Genomic DNA, 14,836 nt, shown 5'->3' with positions numbered 1-14,836 from the left:
AATGCAGAGGCACAATTAACGAATTCCAGGACAAAGAACAAATATTAAGTGCACGTTCTCAGGCTACGAGAGGGGTTGGAAAAAGCCTAGGTAGAAACTTGTGGATTTACAGGTGCATGGAGCTTGCATATTCAACAGATCAAGTCATGCATTACCTTCTGTTTAAATTAAGTTTAAGTAGTGGAGAATCTAAAAGGGAAACGTAGACAACTTGAAAAAACAAATATTCTAGTGATTATTTTGGTCCTTTTTGCTTTTCATTTATAAAACATTTTCTCGCGTGATAGAGGAAAACTAATCTTCTTGATACGCATCAATCTCAACTTGTATATTTTTTACATACATAACTTATCTCATTATATTACTTTCTTTTATTTTTTTTTTCTTACAAATTCATCTCCATTTGGATTGAAACTACAAGGATCTGAAATTATTTAATCTTTTTATTTTAGTTTCTTTTAACCCCCGGAAATAATTATATTGGAATAAAAAAATGAGATGATATTTTTTTTATAAACATAATTATTGCAATTCTTACAGAAAAACAAAAAAACAATTTTGTTATTAATTATTCAATTTTTCTAATGTATGTTTAAAGATATAAGTTAAAAAAACTAATAAATAATAGTTTTTTATTAAAAAATATAGTATTTAATATTATTAATATATTAGATATTGTGATATCTTAAAATTTTTATATATAAGTTTTTAGTATAGACTTTTATATATTTATTTTATTAATAATGATATGAATTATTTTATATTTGTATATTTTGGTATAGATATTATAAAATAAATTTTGAAAAAATATGATTTCTCTAAAAGTATTACTTAAAATACATTGTCATGAAATTAAACTCGGGATTAGGTAATCTAAGGGTGCTGGGTTCCGTTGAATTTCTTAAAAGGCGCCAATGGTTTGCAAGAAAGACTATGAATTCCATATATAATAAGCAAAATGCAGCTTTGACCATGAACAAGAAAAAATAAACAATTGTGGCTTTGACCATGTTCAACGTTTAGAAATTTCGATACGATCGAGACTCAAGGTGAAAAATACCGCTGTAGCCACTGAGTAGTTAGACCCATAATTTTAGCAAGATCTTTTAATAGAAGACGTCAGCGAACAATTTTAAGAAAATGGTTTACACCGATTATAAAAATTGCTTTTAAAGATATAAAAATAAATTTTTAATTAAAATATTTAATACACACTTGTATTTTAAATTTAACAAATACCTTTTTTATAGAGTTACATATTTTAGATATTTTAAATCAGAAAACTAATTTTTTTAATTTTACGATGTGAGTTTTCTTTACTTATTACTAGAAAGTGCCTTGTATATTGTACATATATATTTTTTTTATCTAAAAGATATAAATTAAATAATCAAACATAACGTTTTAAATATTTCTTAAATAACTGAAACCGAAAAGCAATAAGTATACAATAATTTACCATTTACTTGTGTAGGCAATCATATAACTCTAGCTATCACAACATTTGATGATATTAGGGTTAAGGTGAATCAATAAACTTAATTTGATGGGCTAAGACATATTATTCACGTTTAATCAAAGTCTGCAATGTAAATTATTCTCGGCGAAAAGATATAATATATATATATATATATATATATATATATATATATATAAATGACCAATTAATATCAAGTGTTAAACTTAATAAATGATATTTTAATTTTTTTATTAAAAATTAATTTTGTTAATTCAACTATTTAAATATTTGATATTATAGTCATAATCATTTGTATAAAATTTTAGATAATTAAGACATTTATAGATATATAATAAAATAATAAATATTTACTTATATTTTAAATAATATATCATATAGTTAAGTAATGTAGGAATAATAATATAGTTTGAAAGAGACTATCATTTTTAATCCCATCGCACCATCGAAATAATTTCAAAATTAAATAAATAATCTTATACCAAATTGTGAGATATTCTGACAAAAATACTAATTGTTAGACACGTTAAATGCCAAATGATATCTACATGCGGCGCAAACGTTGCCTAACACGATTATGAGAGAAGATATTTTTAAGAATCTCTTAATTTAGTTCCTATCATCCTAAAATAAAACCCCCAATTTTACCCCAAGATTTATCGTACAAAATCATAAATTTAGCTTGCTCTTCTATTCCATTAAATAGTAATGATTTAATTACCTATCACACAATTAACTTAGATATGAACAAGGTTGATGAAATATTAATATAAATTAAAGTAATACTATTAAATCAACTCCATTCAGAATTAAAAACAAATTATTTAAAAAAGACTTAAACCATATTTTAGAACATAAAACATATCATAGTCATAACTATAAATTTAGTTACAAATAGCAAAAATTAAATTTAAAATTAAAAAACAATCACATAGCAACTCTAAAGAAATACTGATAATTAGCCTCTTGCATTCTTGTGTCTCTTTACCAAGAGGAAGGAAAGGTAATGGATCCGAAAGGTAAAAGAGACGATGTGTGAATAAGAAAGACGAGTGATGATTTTGAGATTGTGATTTGTGTGTTATATGTGCTCCTTAACTTCTCTGTTTATATTACTTTTTTTCTCTCTTTCTTTTGTATTTCTATCTTTAGCTCCTCATTTTGTACGAATATTAGAGTAGCATTTATAATCAAAAGATAATTAAAAATCATTTAAAGTAATTTAGTCACATGTAGAAAAGATCACCAGAGGTATCAGTAAAAAAAAGTAGACAATCCTGTAAAAATGAATAGAGAAAGATTTATTGTTCTCCCAGATTACATAATAATAGAAGTTTTCAATTACTTAACTTTTTTTCTCTTCATATATTTTATAGTGTTTTAATTTCTACAAATAGAAATAAAAAGAAATAACAAATAAAATAAAAAAATTTAAATAACCAGACAAATGCTGAATTGAAACATTATATTATGATAAAACTAAAACCATGAATGAATTTAAAGCGATTTTACATTTTACAATTACCAACACGTCTAATCATTAGTCATTTTGTTATGTCATTCAGTTTGTTCTTGTAGATGTTGTTGTTGAAGGCTGACTAATTTGAAGTATGCTCCATCTGTATTCTCTACAAGACTTGAATGAGTGCCTCGCTCAGCTATCTTTCCATCCTCTAAAACAACTATTTGATCTGCATTTCTTATTGTGGATAGCCTATGTGCTACTATAATTGTTGTTCTATTCTGCATCAATTTGTCTAGAGCTTGTTGTACTACACGCTCTGACTCCACATCTAATGCACTGGTGGCTTCGTCTAGCAACAAGATTTTGGGGTTTTTCAAAATAGCCCTGGCAATAGCTACCCTTTGTTTTTGGCCACCAGATAGTTGAACTCCTCTCTCACCTACTTTGGTGGAGTAGCTGTCAGGAAGAGCACTAATAAAATTATGAGCATTGGCAAGTTTAGCTGCTTCCATCACTTCTGTTTCTGAGGCTCCTTCCTTTCCATAAAGAATGTTTTCATAAATTGATGTTGCAAAAAGAGTCGGTTCTTGTTGCACCAGACCAATTTGTTTCCTGAGGGATTTCAAATTTAGCTTCTTGATGTCTTTTCCTGTAAAAATTTTGTGAAACCACCATTAGAAGAATGTTTTCACATTTAAGATAAATAGAACATCGATGTTATATTAATACACATGTACTCAAGACAATGAACCGTTTCTAGAATTAGATACATATTCATGCCAATATAGTCTTGTGCATTTTAATTCTTGAAGAAATTATCATATATTCCTCTTCTTGTTTTGTATAACAATGGAATAAAACTAATTAAAACATAAGTAGTTCAAAGATCATACCATCAATCATCACCTTCCCCGATGTTGGATCATAAAATCTAAGTATAAGGGAGATGACTGAACTTTTACCACAACCACTATGCCCCACTAAGGCAATATTCTTTCCTGCAAGCACTTTCAGATTAAAATCACTAAAAATAACCACATCTGGCCTTGAAGGGTAGCTGAAATTAATTCTTTTTAGCTCAATTCTTCCTTCCACTGTCTTTAGCTCTTCTCCAACATCACTCAATATTCCTGTTTTTCTATCCATCACTTCAAAAACTGATGCCACCAATTGATTTCCTTTCAAAAGGTCAGGTGCTAGTGCCAAAGTCTCCCCCATAGCTAACGCTGTTACGATTAAAACCATAAATGACTTCATAATTGATTTAAAGCTAGAAAGCTCCTTCTCCATCAACACAGACCCATACCTGCAAAGGGTGTATAAGTCTCAATACAAACGTAATCCCCAGTGGAAAGAAAGGATGTAGAGGGGGTAAGCATGAGTAAGTCCCCTTCATAAATATTGTGCTAAAAATATATAGCTAGGCTCTACTTTTCTTAAATAAGAATTTTTGTATTCTCACAATTTATTAATATAATTATGTATGTTAAAGTTTGTTTTCTTTTGTCCCTTCCAATGGATGAGACATTTATACTATAATCAAAAGCGTATACCACAAGGCAAGGCCATAAGATGAGAAGATAAAGAACTGGGAAATGCCATAGAATATGCCAGCAATTTGGCCCCGTTTGAGTGAACGCTGGGAAGGCCCCACAAGCTCTTCGGCATAAAGATCAAGGACCTTCTGTTCAGCACAAAATGCAGTCACAGTGCGTATGTTACTCACAGCCTCGCCAGCCAACATGTTGGCTTTTAAATATGCTTTGCTCAAGTTGCCACCAAAGCCTTGCATGAATAGTTTCTGAAATGTTTGCACAAAGTCGTTAATACACAAACAACTGTACCACTCTGATAGTTGGTAATGTTGAAATATGGAGCAAGAGGAAACCTCACTAATGTGACCACTAATGATCAAAGGGTATGTGGCCAAGACAACAAGCGTTATCCTCCAATTCAACATGAAGGAAATAATAAATGCAGCAACAACAAGACCAACATTTTGCAAAAGAATTGTGGAACGATCAACTACTATAGTTTTTAACAATGTTGCATCAGTTTCTAAGCGTGATGAAAGCATAGAACTAGTGTTGCTTGCATCATCGAACCAACCTATTTCATTCTTCAAAATAGCTGCAGCAAATAAACAAGGGAAGTCAGTAAAAAAAATATATCATCAAGTCATAGGATATAATACCTATCTTATATTTTAGCTTTGTATATTTTAAAATCATTAGATGAAGATGAAATCAACCATTATTATTTCAATCCTTAAAAATGTTAACTAACTTGATCATTCACATAACATAATGGAAATTTCACAAATATTGAAATGTTAGTAATCCAAATAGGAAGATTAAAAGGAAACATTTCATAGGAGAAGAAGCACATGAAGGGTAGGACAAGTCATAATTAGTTTAATCATAATTACCAGAAAACATAGTTTCTCTCACACGAAGGGTTAATCTCTCTCCCATGATTCCAAAGGAAAAGTGTTCAATGACATAGGCAATGACACTTAAAATAGCTGCCCCACAGAAGAGGAGAGAAACTTTTTTTACTTCATGGCGTGTTGTATCCCAGTCCATGTAGTACGATACAAGAGCATGAGAGATTCCAAGAGCAAAAAGTGGCATATGAGCTCCCGCAATAAACGCACCCAAGGTTCCGAAAATTCCATAAAGCCAGTCAGGACCAATCATGGAAAATAGTCTTCTTGCTGGGACATGCCTTAAATTTCTAGCACTTTCCACTCCGTCAGCAAAAGCATGACTAGTAGAATCTTTATCTGAACGAAAACTACCACGGAAGCTTGTTGCATGGGATGACGATTCTCCTAAGTGCCTTATGTAAGAATCAAAAGAAAGATATAAATGAGTATTATGCAAATTGTATGTTAACCTAGTAGATCGTTTGTAAAAAGGTAACAAAAAGAAATGTGCATGAACTCACTATTTTTTATATATATACGCGTATTTAGTTTTCTACTTCAATAGAACCTTTCTGGCCTCATAATTTAATGGAATCACTGAATTTAGACAAATGAAGATAGTTTATTTTGATTTTGGTCTCTACATTATTATTTTTTGTTTTAGTTTTTTCTTTAAACAATATGCCAAAACACTTGTCCTTCGAAAACAAATTGGTAAGATTATTTTTTAGTACATTATAGGGACTAAACCTTAAATAAAATACAAATATGGGTACTAATTCAAAATTTGAGAGTATAGGAACAAAAAATAAATTCAAGAAAAATTTTATGGACCTCAAATGTATTTATTTAAACCAACAAGTGAGTATCAATTAGTACCAAAACTCTATTTTAACAAAGGAATGTCAATGGTATAAATTGATATTAGGTTATCTCCGTTTTGTTAATTAATTATAATAATTTAGGTCGACAGTCAAGAAGTACCTTGATGAACCTCCCAAGTAAGGATCCACAGAAGGGTGTCCTTGCAAAAAGGTTGATTCTTGGACTTGAGCAAGAGATGTATACACACTATTGGGGTTGGAAATGAGTTCCTCATGATTGCCAATTTCCACTACCTTCCCCCTCTCGATAACAGCAATGGTATTGGCATTCCTTACTGTAGAAAGTCTATGTGCCACTATCACAGTTGTTCTACCAACCATAACACGATCAAGAGCCTCTTGCACACTCTTCTCAGACTCTGCATCCAAAGAACTAGTTGCTTCATCTAATAAAAGGATTGATGGATTCTTAACTATGGCACGAGATATTGCAATCCTTTGTTTTTGTCCCCCTGATAACTGTATCCCTCTCTCACCAACCTGCAAAAGAAATTTAGTGAAGTACTACCTTTCTGAAGGAAAAGCATCCATGATATTTAACCTGATTTAATGTGTCACCCAAGTACACTACTCTAATCCTATTAATATTTTTGTTATTATTATTATCATTATTCAAATGAAAAATATCGCAAACAGAAAAGGAATCAACATCATGTCACCACACATATATTAAACATTGTAAGTCATCATAATCTAGTAGGTATCTAGCAAGTCGGCTGGCTCAGGGGATATGTGTGTGCTCACACAATCATTCAAACAAAACAAAAGATAAATTAGCCATGAAGATACCTCAAAGAACTTGAGGTTTTAACACCCGGGGCTGGATAATCAAAGAACTTATATTGTACTGTCTGAGTTTCAAGTATCATTTAGTTAGATAAAATTTGTAACTAGTATGTTAGGTTAGTTAGAAACTATTCTGTTATTTTGTTCCTTCAATTTCTCACTCTATCATTCTATAAATATATCATGTAAACATACTGATATATATATATCAACATATTAGTTCATAATGGAATTGCATTCCTCTTGTACAATTGAAAGCTCTCTCTTTCTACTCGTTACTTTGGATCGGTTCTAGCAACCATCTTCTGTGGAACTCAGATTCCTAAGACTATATGCGAAAAAAAGTCCTATCCAATGTAGTCTTTTTCCGAGAAAAAATGACATTTGATCTTTATATTTCAAGTACAATATTTGTCTTATCAGTTCTTCATGAACGTTGCTTAGTTATACGTAGAATTTTTATTCAAGGAACCGTAATTTCTTGTTCTATATAAGTTTCCAACTTAATTTAAGTATTTCTAGGCTACCAATATTTTTTTACAACCAACTCTAATTATAAAATTCCTAATGGAACCTTAGTCTAACCTTGCTAATAGATTTCTATTACTAATTTATTTACGTATGACCTTAATTTCTTTTCCATGCCATCAAGTGATTCCGAAGATTAATCAACAAACCAAGAATATACTGTTACATGCAGAGAGAAGAAGGCCAATAAAGATGCTGAGGTGGACACAAAAAAGGATAATAAACGTGCTGGGGGAGAAAGCAAGCAAAATGGAAAGTTAGTTAGAGGAGGTGGACACGTGGTAACAGACCTGAATATTGAGTGCATCAGGAGAAGCACTAGGCAGAGGAAACCAAATAAGAAGTGGGAGGAATTCATTGGAAAGGAGGGTTGATTCTGGTATAATCTCCTTCTGCTCATATTCTCTACTCTGCCTTTCCTCTTGCTATTCTCTTCTTCTATCTATCCTGGCCTCCTAATCTCATGGTCTAGCATGATATCGCAGGTGTAGAAGATCAATGGCGTAGTGATTACGGTCCATGCCATCCTTCCTTTGCCGCTATTTCTTATTCCTTCGATTGTTATATAGCATTACCTAGTTGTGGGTTTACGAATGTTATAGATTTGATACCTCTATTATGCTTCATTCTCATACTGACATATAGTCAATCACTTGATTGGTCATTAATTCATACACGTGAAGTATTACGTTAGATTAAATTCTGAAGTATAGGATTGTTGCATATACATTGAAAACTTGGAACATCAATTTCTAAACATTTTTCCAGCATCAAGAGAATCATCAACCATTCCCAATAAAATAATATAAGATGTCTCAAGAGCTTAAAATCCAGTAACCAACGTACTCCAAACATGCATCAATCGTGATCAATCGTAGAGAGGTAAGGCACATCTCATACATAAAGACCCAAGATGAATTTTCCTAGTCCAAGAACGTGGAATCCTCTTTCCCAACCTCTAGTGGCTCACGTTTTTGTTGTTAAGGAGAAGGGAAGAAGTGGAACTCTTGCTCCTAGTTTGGTCTTAGCCCACCAGCAACCAAAAATTGAAGGAAACTCACATAAAAAGCTTTAACAAGGGTGAATATACGTGAAAAACCATGCCATGTTTAGAGAGGAAGATAAGGAACTTACATGGAATGAACTCTCAAATCAAGCTATTTTACCACTACCGAGAAAAAAAAATAAGTATAAAAAAAAAGGACAAGATATATATGTTAGAATTTTCTTTAATCTATTATGTAATTTCTATTATGCAATGACTATTATGAAATTACTTTTTTTCCCTGTTGAGATCTTGAATTACGTTGTTCTCACAACACAATATATGATTCTTACACAATTAAGGGTTTAGAGAGTACTAACCTGAATCCATTGTTCTTTGATGTTACCTCTCTCTTTGATGTCGTTGATTCCTTGATATTTTCTCCAACTTTTCCTTCCTCTTTCAGCTCCTCTCGGATGGTTGAGAGAAAGTTCCTTTATACGTTTACCATGAGCTCACTTAAAAACCGTGAAAAGTGAGAAAATAGGGAATGCCGTAACCCTCATTTGGTAACCGCTCTTTAATTTATATAAAGGAAGAGGGGAGGGTTTCCTTATAATTATATTTACAATTATATCCTCAATGACTCTATATTTTATATTTAACCACCATCACATTAAATCATTAATTAGAGTCATGCTATAAGTTACATAGGCCACTATAACAAGATTATTAAAATAATCTAACAATCTCACACTTGACCTATGTGACGACTTGAAGATTCAATGAACTGTAAGTGCGCATATCATTGATAATATCAAGTCATCATCTTTTAATGATTTAAGTTGATCGGATCATGGCGGTCACAAGTCATTTGACGACATAATTCCTTCCAAGCATCACAGAACCAACCCAAATCAAAATAGCTTTAATCAGTCATACTACAGACTATAACTCTGATGTGTTTTTAACACTCAACCTGTTATCAAACTCAAACCATACATGTATATTAACACAATTTAGATAATAAGTAAACAAGCAAAAACAATACTTTTATAGAATTCCCAAAATGTCTACAATAATATGAGCAAAAAAATCTATACACATATATGTGAATCACACAATCATGCTAACAAGGACTTGTCTATAATGTCCATTCTACCAACATGGCCAGAAAACGTTTTAGGGGGCAATCCCTTAGTTAGCGGATCCGCTATCATTAAATCAGTACCAATATACTCAATAGACACTTTTTGTTTCCGCACTTCTTCTTTCACTGATAAGTATTTTAAGTCCATATGCTTTGCTCCCTTTGAATACTTATCATTCTTAGAGAAGAAGACGGCTGCAGAATTATCACAGTACATTCTCAGCGGCATTCTATATTATCAACAATACCAAGCCCTAAGACAAAGTTCTGCAGCCACAAAGCATGAATAGTGGCCTCAAAGCATGCCACAAATTCCGCTTCCATGGTAGACGTAGCAATAATGGACTCCTTTCTGCTCTTCCATGAAATCGCACCTCTAGCTAACAAGAAGATGTAGCCAAAGGTTGATTTTCTTGAGTCTACACATCCAGCATAGTCTGAATCTGAGTAGCTAACCACTTCCAGTTGACTAGATCTCCTATAAGTAAGCATGTAGTCCTTGGTGCCTTGTAAATAGCTAAAGACTTTCTTTGCAGCCTTCCATGGTCCATTTCAGGATTACTTTGATATCAGCCTAACATTCCAACAGCAAAACTAATATCAAGCCGAGTGCATGTCTGAGCATACATTAAACTCCCAACCACTGATGCATAGGGAATAGATTCCATTGCTTTATGCTCCAACTCATTCTTGGGACATTGCATTTCACTAAACTTGTCTCCCTTTTGAATTGGAACTACCCTTGATGAGCACTTTTCCATTTTGAATCTCTCTAGTACTTTGTTGATGTAGCCTTTCTGAGACAATCCCAGTAATCTTTGTGATCTATTACGGAATATTTCTATTCCAATCACATAGGAAGCCTCACCCATATCTTTCATCTCAAAGTTCTTAGAGAGAAATTCCTTTACATCATGCAACAGCCCAACATCATTAGTAGCAAGAATAATGTTATCAACATACAGGACTAAAATGATGAACTTACTCCCACTGACCTTCATATAGATACACCATTCAACAGTGTTCTCTACAAAACCGTATGACGTGATGGTATCATTTAACTTAAGATACCATTGTTTGGAAGCTTGTTTCAACCCATATATTGATTTCTTTAACTTATACACCATACTTTCTTTACCTGCGATCAAGAAGCCATCTGGCTGATCCATATAAACTTTCTCTTCCAAGTCACCATTCAGAAAGGCGGTCTTTACATCCATTTGGTAGAGCTCTAAGTCATAATGAGCCACTAAAGCCATAACAATTCTTAAAGAGTCCTTCTTTGAAACTGGAGAAAAAGTCTCTTTATAGTCTATGCCATCCTTTTGAGTGTATCCTTTAACAACAAGTCTAGCCTTGTATCTCTCAACGTTGCCTTTTGAGTCACGTTTGGTCTTAAAGACCCACTTGCAACCGACTCGTTTTGAACCTTCAGGCAACTCAACTAGATCCCATACCTTATTGTCACTCATTGATTTTAACTCTTCTTTCATGGCATTCAACCACTTTTTAGAATTGTAACATTCCATGGCTTGCTTAAATGAGACTGGATCCTCATCAATACTCAAGTCACATTCATGCTCAAGTGAGTAAACAACATAGTCATTCGAAATAGCTGATCTTTTCTGCCTTACAGACCTCCTTAATGCTATCTCTTGTAGTTCACCTTCCTCTTGCTCACTTGTGACTTGCGCATTTTCATCTGGTTCATCCTCTATATGTTGTTCTTGTGGGTTTGGAACATTAATTTGTTGTCTCCTTATGTTGTGTGACCGTGATACAACAAGAGGAACAAAAACTGGAGAAGAGACACTAATTACAAGAGTTTCCACACGTGTCTCTTTAATTTCCACCTTTCATGTTTTACCACTCCCACTAAACTGACCATTTTCAATGAACCTTGCATTTCCATACTCAACTATTCTTATACTATGGTTAGGATAGTAGAATCTGTACCCTTTTGAATTTTCAGGATAGCCGATGAAATAACCACTTATGGTTCTAGCATCAAGCTTCTTTTCATGTGGATTGTACATTCTTACTTCTACTGGACAACCCCAGACATGAAGATGTCTTAAACTGGGTTTCTTTCCTGTCCACAATTCATAAGGAGTCTTTGGAACTGCCTTACTAGGAACTCTATTAAGCATATACGCAGTAGTCTTTAATGCGTACATCCACAAAGACATAGGTACAGAACTGTAACTCAACATACTCCTAACCATTTCCATGATAGTACGATTCCGCCTTTCAGCCACACCATTGTGTTGTGGTGTACCAGGCATATTATACTGTGCACATATGCCTCGACTTTCCAAAAGTTTTGCAAATGGACCTAGACATTGTCCACTTTCATCAGATTATTGAGGGTTTAGAGAGCATTAACCTATGTTGTGAGAGTAATGTAATTCAAGATCTCAACAAGGAAAAGGTAATTTCATAATAGTCATTGCATAATAGAAATTACATAATGGATTAAAGAAAATTCTAACAGTTGGTATCAGAGCTAGGTTGTGAATTTCGTTGATTCTCTATAAGAGATCAGTTCTCCATTAAAGTTTTCCCCAAGTTACATGAACCCTAAGTATTTTATATGATGGATTGACATTATTTTGATGTTGAATAATTGCTTAGGATTCAATAATTGAAAATCCTAAGATTTTGAAAGTTAGAAACATTGGATTTGAATCTGTAATATGAGCAGGGCCATGCATCAGGGAGCAGGGCCACGCATCAGGAACAAACACGACCATGCTTCCACGAAGCACGGCCTTGCATGATGGAAGCACGGCCTTGCATATTGTAAGCACAGTCGTGCATCAATTATAAGCAATACTATGCATCAGGAAGCACGACCATACATCAATTATAAGCACGATCATGCATCAGGAAGCAGGGGCATGCATCAGAAATGAGCATGGCCTTACTTCATCTAAGCACGACCATGCATCAAGTAAAAGCACGGCCGTGCATAGAAATTTTACGGTAGAATAAGGAAAATAATTCATAAAATATATAGATAATTTTAGAATTACATCAAAGTGAATTTTACTCACCAAAGTGATTAAATTCTCAAGTTAATTAATTCTAAATTACATTATCATAATAAGAACTTCACAATTTAGTACTTAATTTTAAGGGTAGCTTGTTAGTCACCAAAGTGGCCTAGCTTTAAAAGTTCTTTAAGCATTTAATTGTGTGTTATAAATTGTTCAAAATTGTTTGATGCTATATGATAACATAAAGGGTGAACAATTTAGCTCATTAATTATAATGCTAGCAGATCACCTAAAGGTGGATCATTGAATATGATTAATGACATTAAGAAGACATGTAAGCACTTCATAATATGTTTGTATATCCAAAGATGACTTGCATATTGGTTTGAGTAACTGGTTGTCAATTAAAGTTGTTTATTAGCATCATTATAGATAAATTGTGTATTTAGGCATTACCCAAAGGTAAACTTAGATGCATAATTGATGACAGTTGATTGTCCGAATCCATTAAGTTTATTCAAAGCATAAATGTTTAAGCATGTGTTAAAGATTCAGTCTCTATGAATACGTATGGCATGAGCAATGGCGTAGTTAAGTTCAATGGGCTTAATTATGATGATCGGGCTGAACAAGTTCGATTCCAGCTAGGTGTTATGGACTTAGACCTAACAATCATTATGGAACAAGAGCCTGCAGCCATCACAGATACCAGTACTGAAGAGGAAAGAACTCTTCGTGAGGCTTGGGAAAGGTCGAATAGGCTGAGCGTAAGCTTGCTGAAGATGACTATGGCTAAAAATGTGAAACCATCAATGCCGAAGACTGAAAATGGTAGGAAATTTATGGCAAAGGTAAAAGAGTATGCACAATCAGACATTACTGACAAGTCCATTATAGGCACCCTGTTGACTGAGCTAGCTACTAAGAAGTTTGATTGGTCACGGCCCATTCATGACCATGTGACTAAAATGATCAATCAAGCGGCAAAGTTGAAATCAATGGGCATGGAGGTAAAGGAATTCTTTCTAGTATAATTCATTTTAAACTCACTCCCTCCTGAGTTTGGTCAGTTCTAGGTGAATTACAACACCATTAAGGATAAATAGAACATACAAGAAATTAAGGCCATACTAGTTCAGGAGGAAGGGAGGCTGAAGAAGGTGAAAGAACACTCCGTCCATCTCGCATTTCATGAAGGGGCTAGTAGTAGCAAGGCTAAGCCAGGTAAGAAGGACAATAAGGACAAGAAGGATAAGGCCTTATTAAAGGTTTGTGAAGGTCGAATCCAGAAGGGCCAGAAGTGCTTCTTCTGCAAGAAGACTGGTCACTTCAAGAAAGATTGTCCGAAGAGAAAGGTTTGGTTCGAAAGGAAAGGTATATATTATGTTTTAGTATGCTTTGAATTAAATCTTATTGAGGTACCTAAAAATACCTGGTGGTTAGATTCTGATGCAACTACTCATGTGTCACATGTAATGCAGGGATTTCTTTCGATCTAGCCCATAAGCGAAACTGAAAAGTTCTTGTACATGGGAAACAGAATGAAGGTACGGATAGAAGGAATAGGGACTTACAGATTGATCTTGCATACTGGTTGCTGCATAGATCTAGAAAAGTGTCTTTATGTTCCTGAATGTGCTAGAAATTAAGTTTCTGTTGCAAAGTTGGACGAATTTGGTTTTAATTTTAAGATTGGAAACGGTACATTTTCTTTGTATAAACACTCGTACTATTTTGGATACATTAATGTTAAATTTGCTAAATCTCTGTTTCATGTTGAGAGTACTATAAGTAGTAATTTGAATATTCGTAATGAATGTTCTGCTTTTTTGTGGCATCAAAGGTTAGGTCACATATCCAAAGAAAGGATGATGAGGTTAATGAAAAGTGAAATTTTACCTCAATTGAATTTTGTTGACTGAGATGTATGTGTGGATTATATTAAAGGAAAACAAACTAAACACACATCAAAGAATTCAGCCACAAGAAGCGGTCAACTCTTAGAGTTGATACACACTAATATTTGTGGCCCGTTTGACATCCCATCTTGGGGTGGTGAAAGATATTTCATTACCTTTATTGATGACTACTTACGTTATTGTTATCTGTATGTGTTGCATGAAAAATCTCAATC

The 14,836-nt window shown here is 33.4% G+C and overlaps 1 protein-coding gene across 2 annotated transcripts in view; it reads right to left on the bottom strand.

The window, feature by feature from the left end:
• Positions 1 to 2,930: 2,930 nt before the first annotated feature.
• LOC113857759 (ABC transporter B family member 2-like) overlaps positions 2,931 to 14,836 on the bottom strand; it is a 30,928-nt gene continuing 19,022 nt past the window's right edge. Inside the window, exons 8-13 of one of the 2 annotated variants that reach the window (XM_027489945.1) lie at positions 6,355 to 6,734; positions 5,371 to 5,783; positions 4,831 to 5,072; positions 4,496 to 4,743; positions 3,836 to 4,248; positions 3,019 to 3,591 (exon numbers count right to left, since the gene is read on the bottom strand). In XM_027489945.1, the coding sequence (XP_027345746.1) occupies positions 3,035 to 3,591; positions 3,836 to 4,248; positions 4,496 to 4,743; positions 4,831 to 5,072; positions 5,371 to 5,783; positions 6,355 to 6,734 (2,253 nt within the window). In that variant the 3' untranslated portion in view covers positions 3,019 to 3,034. Of the gene's footprint in view, positions 3,592 to 3,835; positions 4,249 to 4,495; positions 5,073 to 5,370; positions 5,784 to 6,354; positions 6,735 to 14,836 lie in introns of both variants that reach the window. The other variant, XM_027489944.1, reaches the window with a different exon arrangement.

Source organism: Abrus precatorius, unplaced genomic scaffold (assembly GCF_003935025.1).
Source record: "Abrus precatorius isolate BTA unplaced genomic scaffold, Abrus_2018 Scaffold2, whole genome shotgun sequence".
NCBI classification, from domain to species: Eukaryota; Viridiplantae; Streptophyta; class Magnoliopsida; order Fabales; family Fabaceae; genus Abrus; species Abrus precatorius.
Note: the sequence above shows the minus strand (reverse complement) of the source record. Positions and strands in the feature narration are given on the sequence as shown.